The sequence below is a fragment of the Acanthisitta chloris genome, unplaced genomic scaffold (assembly GCF_000695815.1).
Source record: "Acanthisitta chloris isolate BGI_N310 unplaced genomic scaffold, ASM69581v1 scaffold42067, whole genome shotgun sequence".
Classification (NCBI taxonomy): Eukaryota; Metazoa; Chordata; class Aves; order Passeriformes; family Acanthisittidae; genus Acanthisitta; species Acanthisitta chloris.
In genome coordinates this window covers 1,607-15,287 of record NW_008681717.1, presented here as the reverse complement: position 1 = coordinate 15,287, position 13,681 = coordinate 1,607, and the positions used below count along the sequence as shown (strand labels likewise).

The following is a 13,681-nucleotide window of genomic DNA, read 5'->3' as shown; positions in this document are numbered from 1 at the left end:
ATCAAAACAAGCTGCCAAGTTGGTTAAGTATTTTAAAGCCTTAAAGTGCTCAAAGATAGCAGTTTCCTCCACGAGACTATCAATAAAGGTTCTCTACTTTTGACACTAGTATGAATCACGTTCAGGGAAGATATATTTTGGAAGCAAAAACCCCCTCACACCAAACAACAGAAGCAGTGCTATGAGCAGTGTTAGGTCAGTAAGTCATTGTATTTTCAACAGGATCAGACACTTGCTCAGTTCATTTTACAGATCACCCTTGTAGGAACTGTAAGAAATAAAATGAGATCGATTTCCATAGCTTGGATATAAACCCAACTTGTATATAAACCAACATGTCAAGAACAGACATACCAAAAGTTTCACAAATCATCAAAAGTGCTGTGCTTTCTCTATTTTTTTCAACTTTTTTTTTTTTAAGCAATTAAAACGAGATGGGGAAGTCATTTTGCAAGTCTTCTACAAAAGCATCACTTCCTGGTGAAGATTAGAGATAAAAGTAAAAGTAGGGAGATAACACTGACCAATGGAGTTGAATTATTTTATGTTCCTGGAGGAATTTCAATCTGACTTTGAGAAGATATTCAACATCTCTTTACTTAAACAGAAAGAAGTGGTAGACCACTGTTACAGGTTGTACTAAGGGGTTAAAATACAACTTGAATTTTGCATAATCTGTGTAAAAAAGATATGCTTGACATTTTGGAATGTCACCTTTCTTTATAGAATTATAGGCAAGATTTCTCCAATAAAACATAAGCCAGTTATAAAACTATAACTTCACATCAAAATTTTAAAAAGTTGTTAAAAAAATGTTTGTTTATGTACATATCACACAGCAGAGCCTGCATGATCCTGGGGATTGTGGTGCTGATCAGACTCGATTTTGAAACCTGGAAGGGGCTGGGCCACCTGATCTGCTTGCACAAGTCCTGATAGTGAAGAAACAGAGGAGGAAAGTACCCCTGGGGGAAGCTGCATTGCTCTCCCTGGTTCTTCAGACTCGATTTTTACACTCACACCTTGGGGTTCACCTTCTGCCTCTGTCTTCCCAGGAACACTACTGTTGAGGCTGGAATTGCTCTCTGCAGTTGGAGAAGTCTCCCCCACGGGGTGGTATTGTTTCAGCCTGATGTGCCAGGCTAAGCTGCAGACTGCTGACACTGTTTTGAACTGATGAATGACATTTCTAGGGATGAAGTAGATGTCATTGTCACACAACTGAATTCTAGCATAGCGAATGCCTTCCCGTCTCATTTGGTTTAGTTTGGCTTCGTCCACCCATTGAACACACTGAGAGAAGGAGAGATGGGAAAGTTAGTGGTAGACTCTAAACAATTCAGTACCCTCCTATTTTCAAGTTCATTCGTGTCTAAATCAGAACGTTTCTGTTTCATGGGAAAAACTAAATTGAAATGAGGATTGGACTCTTAAATTATCATCATTCATCTACTGTGCACATGTTGGCAGAGGAGAATGAAGTGAAGAGCAGTCATGGTTTGACATTGCTTGGACTGACAGCACCAAGTTCAGATGTCTCCCCATCCTAAGACAACCTCAGAGATTAGAAAAAGCAGGAACAGACATACATGACTTCTTAATCAACCTCTGATCGTTTCTGCTGTGTGACTCACAGCAGAAACCCCAGCCTGGGGGAAAGGAAAACAGTTGGACTAGATGATTGCTGTAAGGTCCTTTCCAACTGAACTATTCTATCCTGAAACACAAGGAAATTGCCCAAGAGAGCTGAGAACTGAGGGCCACTGGGGATACACAAGGGTTGGCTATAGAGAGAGCCTGAGATCTGTCAGAAACTGCTGGGACTGAGCTGTCAGGAGGGAAGATTTGGTACCTGTGACACTGGAGGTTCATGCAGGTCCAGCTGAAGTCTCTGCACAACATCAGTGAAATCTTCAGCATGAAAACAAACCACATCTTTGGTTATACGAGGCTGGTCACTCCTAGGAGAAGATGAGAATTCCAGGAGTTTTTACAGGATTTGAGTTATAGAGCACTGCAGCTCTTCCCAGCAGAAAGCTTCACTGAACCAAGGACCTTGGTCAGTGTTACACTGTGCACAGTCTCATCACTTCTCAGTACAGGAACTATTTTCAAAAAGAGGCATAATTCATAAGCTTCTCTAACACTTCTCTTGCTGAGCTCACAACAGAAGTGAGGTTTTAATAGACAAACACTGAACTATACTGAAGTACTGAAGACTACACTGAAGTGACCAAGAACTAGGTTCAAACTGCCATTACCAAAGATCCCTATATTCTAAAAACCACAATTTGCCTCAGTTCTTCCATTCTACAACTGGACTGAATAACTCTGCATTCAAGGAAAAACATAAATAACTCTGAAGTCAAAGTAATGAGGAGCTGGTTTGATTCAACCAGACTGAAGGAAGTCCTGGCACCTTTTGCTCCTATAAAAATCTAATGATGTTGCTCATGATGCTATCCAATTTCTACTGTAATTTCTAGTAATTACAATGATGCAAGTCTAGTTTCTCTGCAAGGTCAACAGCAATATCCTGTGTACATGACCTGAGAAAGCACTGCAGCTGTGAAATTAATTACACTGAGTTCTGAGATTACTGTTACAGCAGGCAGAACTAATGTACCTGCTCAGGAAAAGAACAATCAGGGCTGATGGTCCAGGCATAGCACCTTAAGGCTTTTTTATGTCACTAAAATATTCTGCAAACTGCTGTTACAACTTTTTTACTGCCTCAATAGTCTCTTTTACTGCCTCTAGTCTTAAGCTGCACTAGGGGATGTTCAAGTTGGACATTAGGAGGAATTTCTTCACAGAAAGGGTGATTAGGCATTGGAAGGAACTGCCCAGGGAGGTGGTGGAGTCACCACCCCTGGGGAGGTTTAGGGAGAGATTTAACATGGCACTTGGTGCTGTGGTGGTGTTAGGCCATAGGTTGGACTCAGAGAGGCCTTTTCCAACCTTAATGATTCTGTGATTCAAGAGGGGAAAAGCAGGAGGTAAATACCTTGTGGTTCTCTGCTCTAAGCAGCTCTGATCTCATTACAAGGTTAAACCCATTTCGGATCAGGCTCGTTCTCCAAGCTTAAAAGAGAAGATGCAGAAGAGCTGCACTTAAACAGCACTTACCATTCCCCAAACTGCACAGCCTTCAACACACCAACAGCAGCTGTGCTCTGCCAGTCAAAGCCCTGACCCACATGGTCAGCGTGAGCTCTCGTCCTGTCCTCAAACAGGACCTCACGGGGCTCACTGGTCCGAGGTAGGTACTGCAGGTTCTTGATCTCGTTCATTGACCTACAAAGTCATCACAAGACACACTCAAAATGTTTCAGGCTGCTCAAAAATAAACATTAATATTAATCTTAAAAAGCTGTGTCCTGGAGGATTCAAAGGAACAAAGCTCTTCCCTCTTTCTTCTGGGTGTTTATTTGAAACCAACACAGCAAAGTGCAACTTGGGTTATGAGATCAAACTTTATAAAACAAATTAAGTCACATCTTTTTTTTTTTTTTTTTTCACTTGTGCTGAAAGAATTCTTCCAGGAGTGTAATGATATATAAACCAGAGTTATTAGTCGAATCTGAACTTCAATTATTTGGGAGTATGTCCAAATATTTGGCAGTATGTCCAAAAATTCTCCTTGAAATGACAATTAAAATATGCTTCCAAATTGCCTAAAATTTATTCAGCACTGTTACTGTCAGAGATGGCAAGTATATCCCAATATTTCCTGAGCAGGCAGCAGCATTACAAGTGCTCTAGCACTAACATTAAAATGCACCACGAGCACTGTAAGGATCTCTGCTGTTTTACAGCATTTCACTGCCCTCACCACCAAACTGGTTCTTGCCACAGAAACAAGATGAATAAAAAGTCTCCTGAAGGATAATAAAAGGAGGTTTTCATCTTGAGAGCACTGATCTAGGACACACTACTGTGAAAAGTGGGGAAATAAAATACCCATCACGAGTAACATTTGTTTTAGCAGCTCAATCAATTCGAACCAAAATGAAAGCGAAACTTAGATCTGAATTCATCTTTTGAAGAACTAGTTTATGTATAAAGAGTTGAGTTTTGTTCTGTAGTGTTGTACCCTAAAAACAGGAAGGAAACTCAGGCCTCACCGGCGCCGTTTGAACGGGGATTTTGGCATATCAGCTGTGGGAATCATCTGCTCTCCTGGTCTCACCCACATGATGGGTCCATCATCACTCTGGGACCTGCACTGCAGTCTGAGACTGGAGAGAGTTCCCCAGGGCAGAGTCATCTAAGAGAAAACAGAAACAGAACAACCCACAAAACACACATAACACTGGGTGAGATAGAAAAATTAAGTGATGTCTTTTCGTAAAACTGGTTCAAATTTGCTGTTAAAAGAATTGAAAATTAAGTGATGTCTTTTCGTAAAACCGGTTCAAATTTGCTGTTAGAAGAATTGCATAGAAACTAAAAGGTTGAGGGGTAAAATATATTCCAAGCTTGTTTTATCAGACAGCTTTTAGGGAAGCAGAGGATTATGTAGTGCCTATATATATATAGGATAAACTATATTTAATTTTCTTATATTTAGGTTTTTCGGTTACTAATTCCATACCTTTCACTTGGACACAGGAAACAAAGTTCCTCATTAGCCCAAATAAATGCATCAATAAAGAAAATACCTTATAGTTTCTCATTACTTGGAAACATGAAACCTAATAATTGATTAGTTATCTCCAGTGCTCTGAACAAACCACAAGTGACTGCTTACTCTAAGAAATGGAGATTCTTCCAACATATCTAGGAATTCTGGGAAGTAGTCCCCAACTTCTTCATCCACTGCTCCAACCAGACTGATCTGCCTCATGGGTCCTGCTCTGTAGGTGCCACAGCAGTATGTTCGATTGACCTGAGGGTGCAGAGAGGAGAGACAACACCAGCACAGCTTTAGTTCTGTCCCAGGAGACCCAAATCCATTCACACAACACACTGGGTCTCAGCTACATCTCTTCCAGTGGAGCCTTTGGGAACACACACATTGTCCACAAGAGGTGCCCAAAGGGCATCCTAAGGAGAGACCTCCTGCCTGTACTCCTGACAGGAAATCTGAGTAACAGCAAGTGAGTATTTGACTAATTCAGGAACAATTCAGTACTTCCAGGCTGAGAAAACCACCACAGGAGGTTTTGTTGTGACTCAGTCTCTCCCCAGCAAGATTCACCTCTCTGCTAGTGTGTGCAGTTGACTCTTGTTGCATTGCAAACCAGAGGCCTCTGGAAGATGTGCATTCCTCATTTTGGTCATGTCCCTGAGGTCCTTCCCCTGTGACTGTAGGGGAAAACCTCACTGTCCTTCAGGCTGTGACTCTAGTAATGTTGTTGTAGTGTATACACCAAAGTGGACAAAAAACAGGAAATGAGAGATTTAGCTCCAAATCCAACGGTCATGAACAGCAATTTTAGGATAACCCTTTGCAGTAGGAACCTGCTGTCACTGCTGTGGTCAGAAACACTTGAATCTCACTTACAGCTTTTGGACATCTCTGGAGCACAGACTGTCCCACTTTCCCAGGTCATCTGGAAACTTTTCTTGCCAATTTCCTGTTCCCAGAGGAGAACAACTGGCAAGACTCCAATGTTCTCTAGCCCCGTCCTATGGACTGCAGCTGTAACGTGCCATATGGCCACAGAGCAGGTCCCCTGCAGATACCACAGCTATTTAGTGCTAGAGATCAGAAATTCTGCCATAATTAGCCTGGTTTGCATCCTCAGTTGTGTCTGAGCCCCAACTCCCATCACTCTCCAACAGTCTGTGTTCAAGAGGTTCTGGTGGTGAAAAACTACAGCTGATCTCCATGGCTGAGTGGTGGGACAGAGGATTACTGGTAAATTTGCATTTCTATAGTCATGTTCAGGAAGTGTGATGCCTTTTGTAACTCTATTTATAGATATCTGTGTGCAGCAGCTTAGTTTGAAGTTTTTTAGTTTCAGTTTTGCATGTGTAGTCAACAAAAACCTGATTGCCATTCAGCTGCTCCATGAGGTTGTTAAAGGTAAATTAGGAGAGACTAATAAAGGAAGAGTTAAGAGTTACTGCTGCAATTTTATCCTCCAGCAGCAACCAGAGACATTTAGCTTCTTAATTATAGGAGTTTAGCTCAGTCCTATTTGCAGAGTCCTTTGTTTAGCATTGTGTGCACACAACTGGCAGTTCTGCATTGATTGCACACGTTTTAATTGAAAGCCAAGTAGGAGCCAAAGACAACTTGACACAGAGTTTTAAGTCACTCACAGAACCTCCCAGTGCAGCCCAGCAGCAGCAGCTGGAGGAGCAACGTGTGTCTGGTTGTGGCCACACAGATTTTTGTGAGCCAGGCACTGTCTTCACAGGCTGTTCATTCTTTTTAGCTTCTGTCCCAAGAGAAAGTGAAGCCTCCAAATCCTGTTAGAACGTTACTGGTAATGGTTCGTATCATCAGGGAAGTGGAAGAGTTCCAATATCCAGCCAGAAAGCAGCTCAGAGCAGGAGCACTGGAACTCCACAGCAATGCTCCAGTTCTGTGCACCTACACAAAAACTAAGGACTGAAATGCTCTGGTCCTTATCCAGGGAAGTTTAACTGTCTGGCACTACTTATGTAAGTGGAGACAGACAACTCCCAAATGAGATCTGGTCTATTGAAACCACCTGTTGAGAGCCACCAGTATTTCACAGGTGTTTGTCACGAGTTGAAATGAATTATAATACCATATGCAGTTTTTTTTCCTTGTAATGTTTTCAAAGGAAATGAAAAATGAGAAGCTTTAAGTGTGGGGTTTTTTTTAACACACTGGAACACGCTGAAAAAATAGAACAGAATTCCAGAGCAATACAGGAGGCAGTAGAAATACTGTAAGGAAGTCTTGGATTTCAATGTTTTGCTATTTTTTAACAGAAATGAAAGAAATGTATACACTTGAGAATTAAAACCATTTTACACCAAATTTAAGCGTGTTTGCAATGAAAACATGTATCAGCTCATGGCAATCCCCAGCAGGCTGCAGAGTCAAGCACCTCAGTCACAGGGGGTGTAGTCTACTAGTTTGCTATGCCATAAAAATTTTCTTCACATACAGTTTCTATCTCATCCTTAATTCCTCCAGAGCAGCAAATACTAACAGCAATGGTTAGGTCATCGGTCTCAAGAATATGGAGCATGCAAAGACCTTCTGTGCCATAACAAACATGTACATGACCATTTAGAAGAACAAACATCTTACTCATGGGACACTAAACCACCTGATTGTAAAGGAAGAGCAAATAATCTGTTTGCTGCACCTCTGTGCAAACTTATCTGGCCTTTCATTCACCAAGATCCATTCTTACCAGCTCTACCCATTTCACAGCCATCTGCATGCACCCTTCTTTTCAGGGTAGAAAGAGGAGATAAAATACCTGAAGTCACTTTGTTATATTCACTAAGACCTTTCTCAATGTTCATTTTTGTTTAAAGTCCCATCTTGCTTAGGAACTCAGCCTGGGTTACACTGCTGTCAGAAGTGAGGAACTTCTTCCCACAGCACCTTGCTATAATTTGTTCCCTCTCCTCTAAAATCATCAGTGGATCATATGAGTACTAAGTGCCACTAACTACAGATCAGATCATGCACTGTCTTTGCTATTGTAAGGACCAGTGAGACTACTCCAGTGTCCTGTGCCCTGTCAGATGCCACCATGCCATCACTCCCCACCTTACCCCTCACAGCACCACACTGACAGTGACTTCCAGGCACATTTAAATTCAGCCCTTCAGTGCTCATGGAGACATTTCCTCACAGCTGCATGATGTGCCTATCAGTGTTTCACACACTTGGGTGACAACAGGAGCAGTGTCAGTGTTTCCTGTCCCAGCCCCAGAGCTGGTATTTATTTGCATGTTACTGAGCCAACCCAGACCTCTGCCCCAACAAGGGTTAAGTGACAGCATAACTCCACAGGGTGAGAAGAGGACACGCAGATGAAGCATCAGCTGGAGACAAACAAGGTTAGGTCTCAGAAGTTCCTTACCAGTTGCAAAAGAAGCATGAATCAGTTGACAGTGACAATATTTCAACATGCCAAGGCAGCTATAAAGCCAACCACACAAACACACTGCTACAAGGAAAAAAGCAGGAGCACAAGGAGGGTTAGTGCTGACAGCAGAAGGACAGGACAGTGACATACCAGCATGGCAAGGGTGACATGTTTGACTAGACCATTGGGCATTTAGTGAGAAACCAAATAAAGTTTGCAGTACTGATGCACCATTTCTCCATTTCACTGATAGCTTCTGCTAAAAAAAAAAAGAAACTGCCCTTCCAGAAGTTCTCTCCAGGAGCAGAAGTTCACATGGGGCAGACAATCAAACTGTAATGAGGTTCATTAACCAAAGGTGTCAGGGATAGAAGAAGCTTTTCTGACAGCAAGAGTGAGAACACGTACCCCATGATCACCTGTTGGCTCCTACCCAGAAGGAACTGCAGCTTAAGCAAAACCTACTTCCTCCAACCCCTTCCTGGCCTCTTCCCAGAACCCCCAACTCCTCTAACTGTTCTTTTTATCAGAGAGAGAACTCATCACACAGTTGATCAGTTCCTTCTTGGGAAACTAGCAGAAGTTGTTTTTTAAGTCTAGATAGATTCCAATTCACTGAGCACAACTCAAAGCAGTTGTGCTGAAACAAGTGATAAGGAAAATAAGAGTTCATTCTAGCTGCACTGCTAAGAACTTGCAAATTAAAGTGTGCCCTTCTGTGACGAAAGCTTACAAATTATTGCTCAGTGGTTTGAGCCCTGAAAGCTCTTAGCCCAAGTGAACAGCTCCAAACCAAACCTCAGCTTCAGCACTGCAGTATTAGAACCAATAAGAGCCAATGCAAGCAAAAAAATCCAGAGGACATTGAAGCTTAATTATTTTAAGATATTAAACCCAAACATTTATGCTACGAACACACATTGGAGTGTTTTGTTATCAACTCGCTGCACTGAGAACAAAGGAATTCACCTTGAGAGGCAGTTAATTATCACCAGACTTTAATCAAGTCTTCCAGATTAAAGTCCTTATTTTGAACTGGAAACACTTCCTACTAAAATTCAGTTTGTCTGAAAAGATCCACAAAACAGCTGAATGTTGTACAAGCCAAAGGTCACATTAACTTGCAGTTTACAGATCAAATTTTGAGGTCTTAATACCAAGTTTCCAGGACTCAAGACTACCTAAATTCTCAAGATCCCCTCACTCACCAGGGGTCAGTGAGGCAAACAAGCTCATGCAGAGAAGGAACCCAGAATGGAGGTGATTTAACTGAATTAAGTGAGTACCAATTAAAACTGATCAGTGTCACAGCACACAACAATACTGTGACATGCTTAAGCTGCAAAAACATAACTCCAAAGTGCTTTTTGCTGTACAATTCTCATTCAGAAAAGTCAGGAGTGAAGCTTAGCCAATCTGTTCATTCCTCCCCAGCTCTGCCAAGGAGCAGTAGACCTGCCAGGCTCATCCTCCTCGTGCTCCCACTGCAGCCTGCTCCATTCCAAGCCAAGCCAGCTCCCAAAACCAGCCTTCAGCTCCCACAGCTGACCCCATCCCCAATTAAATGCTTCCCCAAACTTCTCCAGCATCTGCATTCTCTGAAGAGCCTCATTTCTGCTGTCTGTGACAGCTCCAGTGCTTTGTTTGCTCAGTGGGAACTGCACTAACACACTTGAGCCAGAGAGGATTAACCAGGTCATGCTGGAGCTGGGTTTAGAGAAGTGGTTTAGACCAACTGAACCTTATGTCATGACTCAATCTTAATCAAGTTTAGACAGTACTTAAAATAGAATTAATTGAAGTACCAGCGCAGACTATAACCCAGCAAAGCCTCTTATTTATTACCATCCATTCCTCACGTGTATTTATAGTCCCAGGATTCATCTTCACAGGACATTCACCAAGAAAAAATGCAACTGTTAAATATCCCATTGGCTCTGTTAAGCCATTTTAGGAGTCATCACATGCACTGGAGTTAGAATGTAATCGTGACATTAAAGAGCATAGATAAATCAGTCATACAGACAACTTTAAAGCCCAACCTGGGGACAAGTCTCACATCTCACACTCAGCTGTGTACTGTGCACAAGTGATCTTGCTGGTTGCAGCAGTTTGTACACTCAGACACTGTTTTTGGGGTGCTCTGCACTCTGACAGCTCTGTCAGCACAAAGAATTCCCTAAACCAAGGAAGAGAAGCTGTTTTTAAGTCCTGCAGCAGTTACTTGTTGACAAATTCATAAGTTAAATGTCAGAATTACTAACTGAATGGTACTCCAAGACTCCACAGTGACCATGCAGTCACTTTCTGTAACTGCTTTTCCAAATCTTGCTTATAAGCATTTGGCAAACCCTGCAGAGATGCTGATCCCATCCACAAGCATCAAGATTTCAAAAATCATTGCTGAACAAGGTCTGCTCCAACAGCACTGAAGTGCTCTCCACTATATAGTTCCAGGTTTTTTCCTTCCAACAGGTGAACCAGTAAATGTAATTAATGTCTTGAATAAAGACTTTAAGAGGAATCAGCTGTTTGAATCTGTTCTCAGACTACACTAAGCAGGAAGAGGTTTTATTCAATCTGAAACGAATCGTGATGTTGCTGGATGTTCACAGATACCTCTAAGCTTATCACAAGACTAAAATCCAAGGGGGTTTCATATGGGACTCATGAAATTAGCTTCATTTTTACTACTGTATCCATTTAGAGTTACATGGAGATAGAGTTGGAGTTTAAACAAGATTAAGCCTAGTGTGGAAACCAAGGTAGTATATAAAATCAAAGTCCTTATCCAAGGCAATTAAAAAGATACTCTAACAACCTCTAGGTTAGAAAGTTTAACCTCCCACATACATGCTGAGAGAATTAAGATGTTAAGAAGAACTTGTGAATGAGATACTGAAGCCTGAAAAGCAATGTCACTGCAAAAACAACCCCAAATCTATGAATAAATAAAGCAGTGTTGGCATGTACAGACTGTGCAACTCTTGATAGAGACTTGGCTGTTGTTTGGAACAAATCTCAGTGTTCTCCCAAGTTTAGAAAGAAAATATGATCAGTGCAGATCTTCCCACAGGTCACAGCAGTGTCTGAGGTGATTCACCAACTACCAGTGAGCACAACAAAAAGCTTGAAGTACCAACAGGAAAAAACAGCACAGCAGCACAGTCTCAACATCAGCTTTTTTTCATCTGCTTAGAAAAATATTGTGCCTCACACCTATTTCAGGCCATCCCTGCACTGAGTTAATGAGACTCATCGAATCTAGGTGTCATGCAAATTTGAAGCCTTAAAACAGTTCTTACCTGAGAGTGAAAATTCGAAATTGTTGTTGTTTCAATGTCCTTCTTGCCCAAAATTTCCATTTTCACTGGAGTGTTAGGAAAGTTAAAAGCAAAATAATCCAGGAAGTCTGGTAAATAAGCAGCTGCTCCGTGTACTATGGCTAAGGCATAGTAAGCTGCATTTTTATCATTTTCACTGAATGACAACGCCAGAAACTCTTCTGCAAACCTCTCCATCTCCACTGGAGACAAAAATGAGAGTTCATCCATGTATGCATGCAGGACCAGAGCACCTCCATTGGACTGGTGCTCCTCGTGGATGAAGTTACTAAACTTAGTGCCAGTTTTCAGGAAGCTGCTGCGCACCGAGTGCTCCTGGTGCGTGACGAAGGGGGTTTGCACTCCCTGGGGTACCCGGTACTCCTGCATGCCCAAGTTCAGTCTGCACAGCTGCTCATCCTTCAGGTACCTGAAGGATTCCTTGCTCATCTCCAGGTTGTCACACTGTCCTTGAGACAGAGTCTCTTTGTCGATGCGAGTCAGCCCAGCGCACACTGTCTGCACCTCCTTGTTGTACATCTTCAGGCGTTTGCCCCTCACGTCTTCCCGGTGTTTCTTTTTCTTTTTTTTCTTGATCTTCTTCATGATCAGACTGTCAGCTCGCTGGGTTTTGCCATTTTCATCTGGAGTTTCTGGCAGCAACAAAAAAGAAGATTAGAGTTGTGCAGTTGCAGCATATTCACCCCCATCCTCCCCAAAATAAAAAGAATTCAGATCTCTCACTTGCTCAAGTGATCTATTCCCAAGGAGATCACTAGGAATATCCTGACTTTTGACTTAGAAAAGTTAATTATACAACTAAAAAAAGGCAGTTTATCTCGTGGTATGCAAATAAAGCTCTGAATCTAGGAAAAATCCCAAAACTCAAGCTCAATGTTTCAGAAATACTTCAAATTTTAACAGATTCATTAGAACACCTTTAAAAGGAGTTTGTACCTCAGAACATCTATAATTAAGGACATTAGTAACTTCTGACATTTCAGGCAGTGCCATGCAGGGGAAGAGGATAAACAAGTATGTGTAACATTTAAACATGAAGACTTTCACTCCAGAGCACTTCCCTGATTTTGGCCACACAATGTAGAAGCAAAACTGAGTGTAGTTGGAGAGGTACAAGCACTACTGACATTTAGAAGTCAAAATGCTTAAAGCTCTTAGCTTTCTGGCCAAAAAAATTAAGTAATTTATACTGCTGATCTTTTGTATTACAGGATCTAAATCATCACATCCACAGTTTCAGCTCTATTTTTCTAGTCTTATAGATAGCCACACACTTAATTCAGAGCTAGAATTTAAGGGGTGGTTGTTTTGCTTTTCTTTAAGGTTAATCAACCTGTAAAAGGCTGAGAGAGAGAAAATGCAAAGAAGTCCTTCTGCTAGGCAAAATGAAATAGCTTATGTTGCTCATCTTGCAAGAATAAAAGCTAATTCAAATGACATTTAGCAAGGGACAAAGGCAGTTAGAAAACTCGATGCTCCAGCTGTTAAAAACTCAATTGCCAAGAGGAGATTTTAATCTGCCTGAACCAAAGAGCTATTCCATCCAACAATGCCCACAGATCTCCCAGAGCTGTGCCACCAGGGTAGCCACAGGGATCACAACAACCTGCTGCTGCTGAAGGCAACACCTGGCTACAGGATGCAGTAGCTAAAGTTTTGCAGCTTCACAAGGCTTTGTGCTAAGAAAATTCCCTTTCTTTGGCTGAACATTGGTATTCCTTCTCTAGCCTCGTGCAGCACTTGAAGAAAAAACCACATTACACTGCTCTGTGAGAAAGGGTGCAGTGATAAACACAGGCAGCTTCAGGTTTTTACTCTAACCACAGTGTTTAACTCTGTCATTACTAGTTTGGGCCCAGAGCTCGTTACTGGAGATGGTTGACCTTCATAACAGGCTGGTGCAAGGAACAGAGTTACTCATGGAGCAAAGAGAGTCGATTGCCTAACACTCACTCTGTACAATCGTCTTAGGACCTGAAATACAAGTTTTCACAGTGCTGCTGTAGCCTTCACCAACAGCAAAGGCCCTGATTTTTTTTTTCCCTCCAGCTAGGGGAGCCAGGAGAAGCAGAGTGTTTTGGGAAACCAACTGAAATTTCTTGGAAGAAGTTTCCCTGCAAGACTCAGAGGTGAAGTGTGTGTGAGCTCACCCAGCCCTGAGCTCTCACTTCTTTACTCACTGCAGCAAACACACTAATCACACACCACATCTTTGTTCTGCTGGGACCAGAGATTCCAGGCTGGAACGAAACAAAAATTTCATGCCACCACTGAGCTGTTGGGAAAACTTCCCTGTACACGTTT

General features: G+C 42.0%; 1 protein-coding gene across 1 annotated transcript; it reads right to left on the bottom strand.

Annotated features, from left to right (window-relative positions):
* Window positions 1–412: 412 nt before the first annotated feature.
* RSBN1 (round spermatid basic protein 1) lies at window positions 413–12,009 on the bottom strand (the record flags this gene model as incomplete). The annotated part of the gene is made up of 6 exons (XM_009078185.1): window positions 413–1,293; window positions 1,853–1,961; window positions 3,130–3,297; window positions 4,128–4,270; window positions 4,754–4,891; window positions 11,339–12,009. Coding segments are annotated over 6 exons (1,691 nt in total), but the record flags the coding sequence as incomplete, so codon positions are not given.
* Window positions 12,010–13,681: the final 1,672 nt, after the last annotated feature.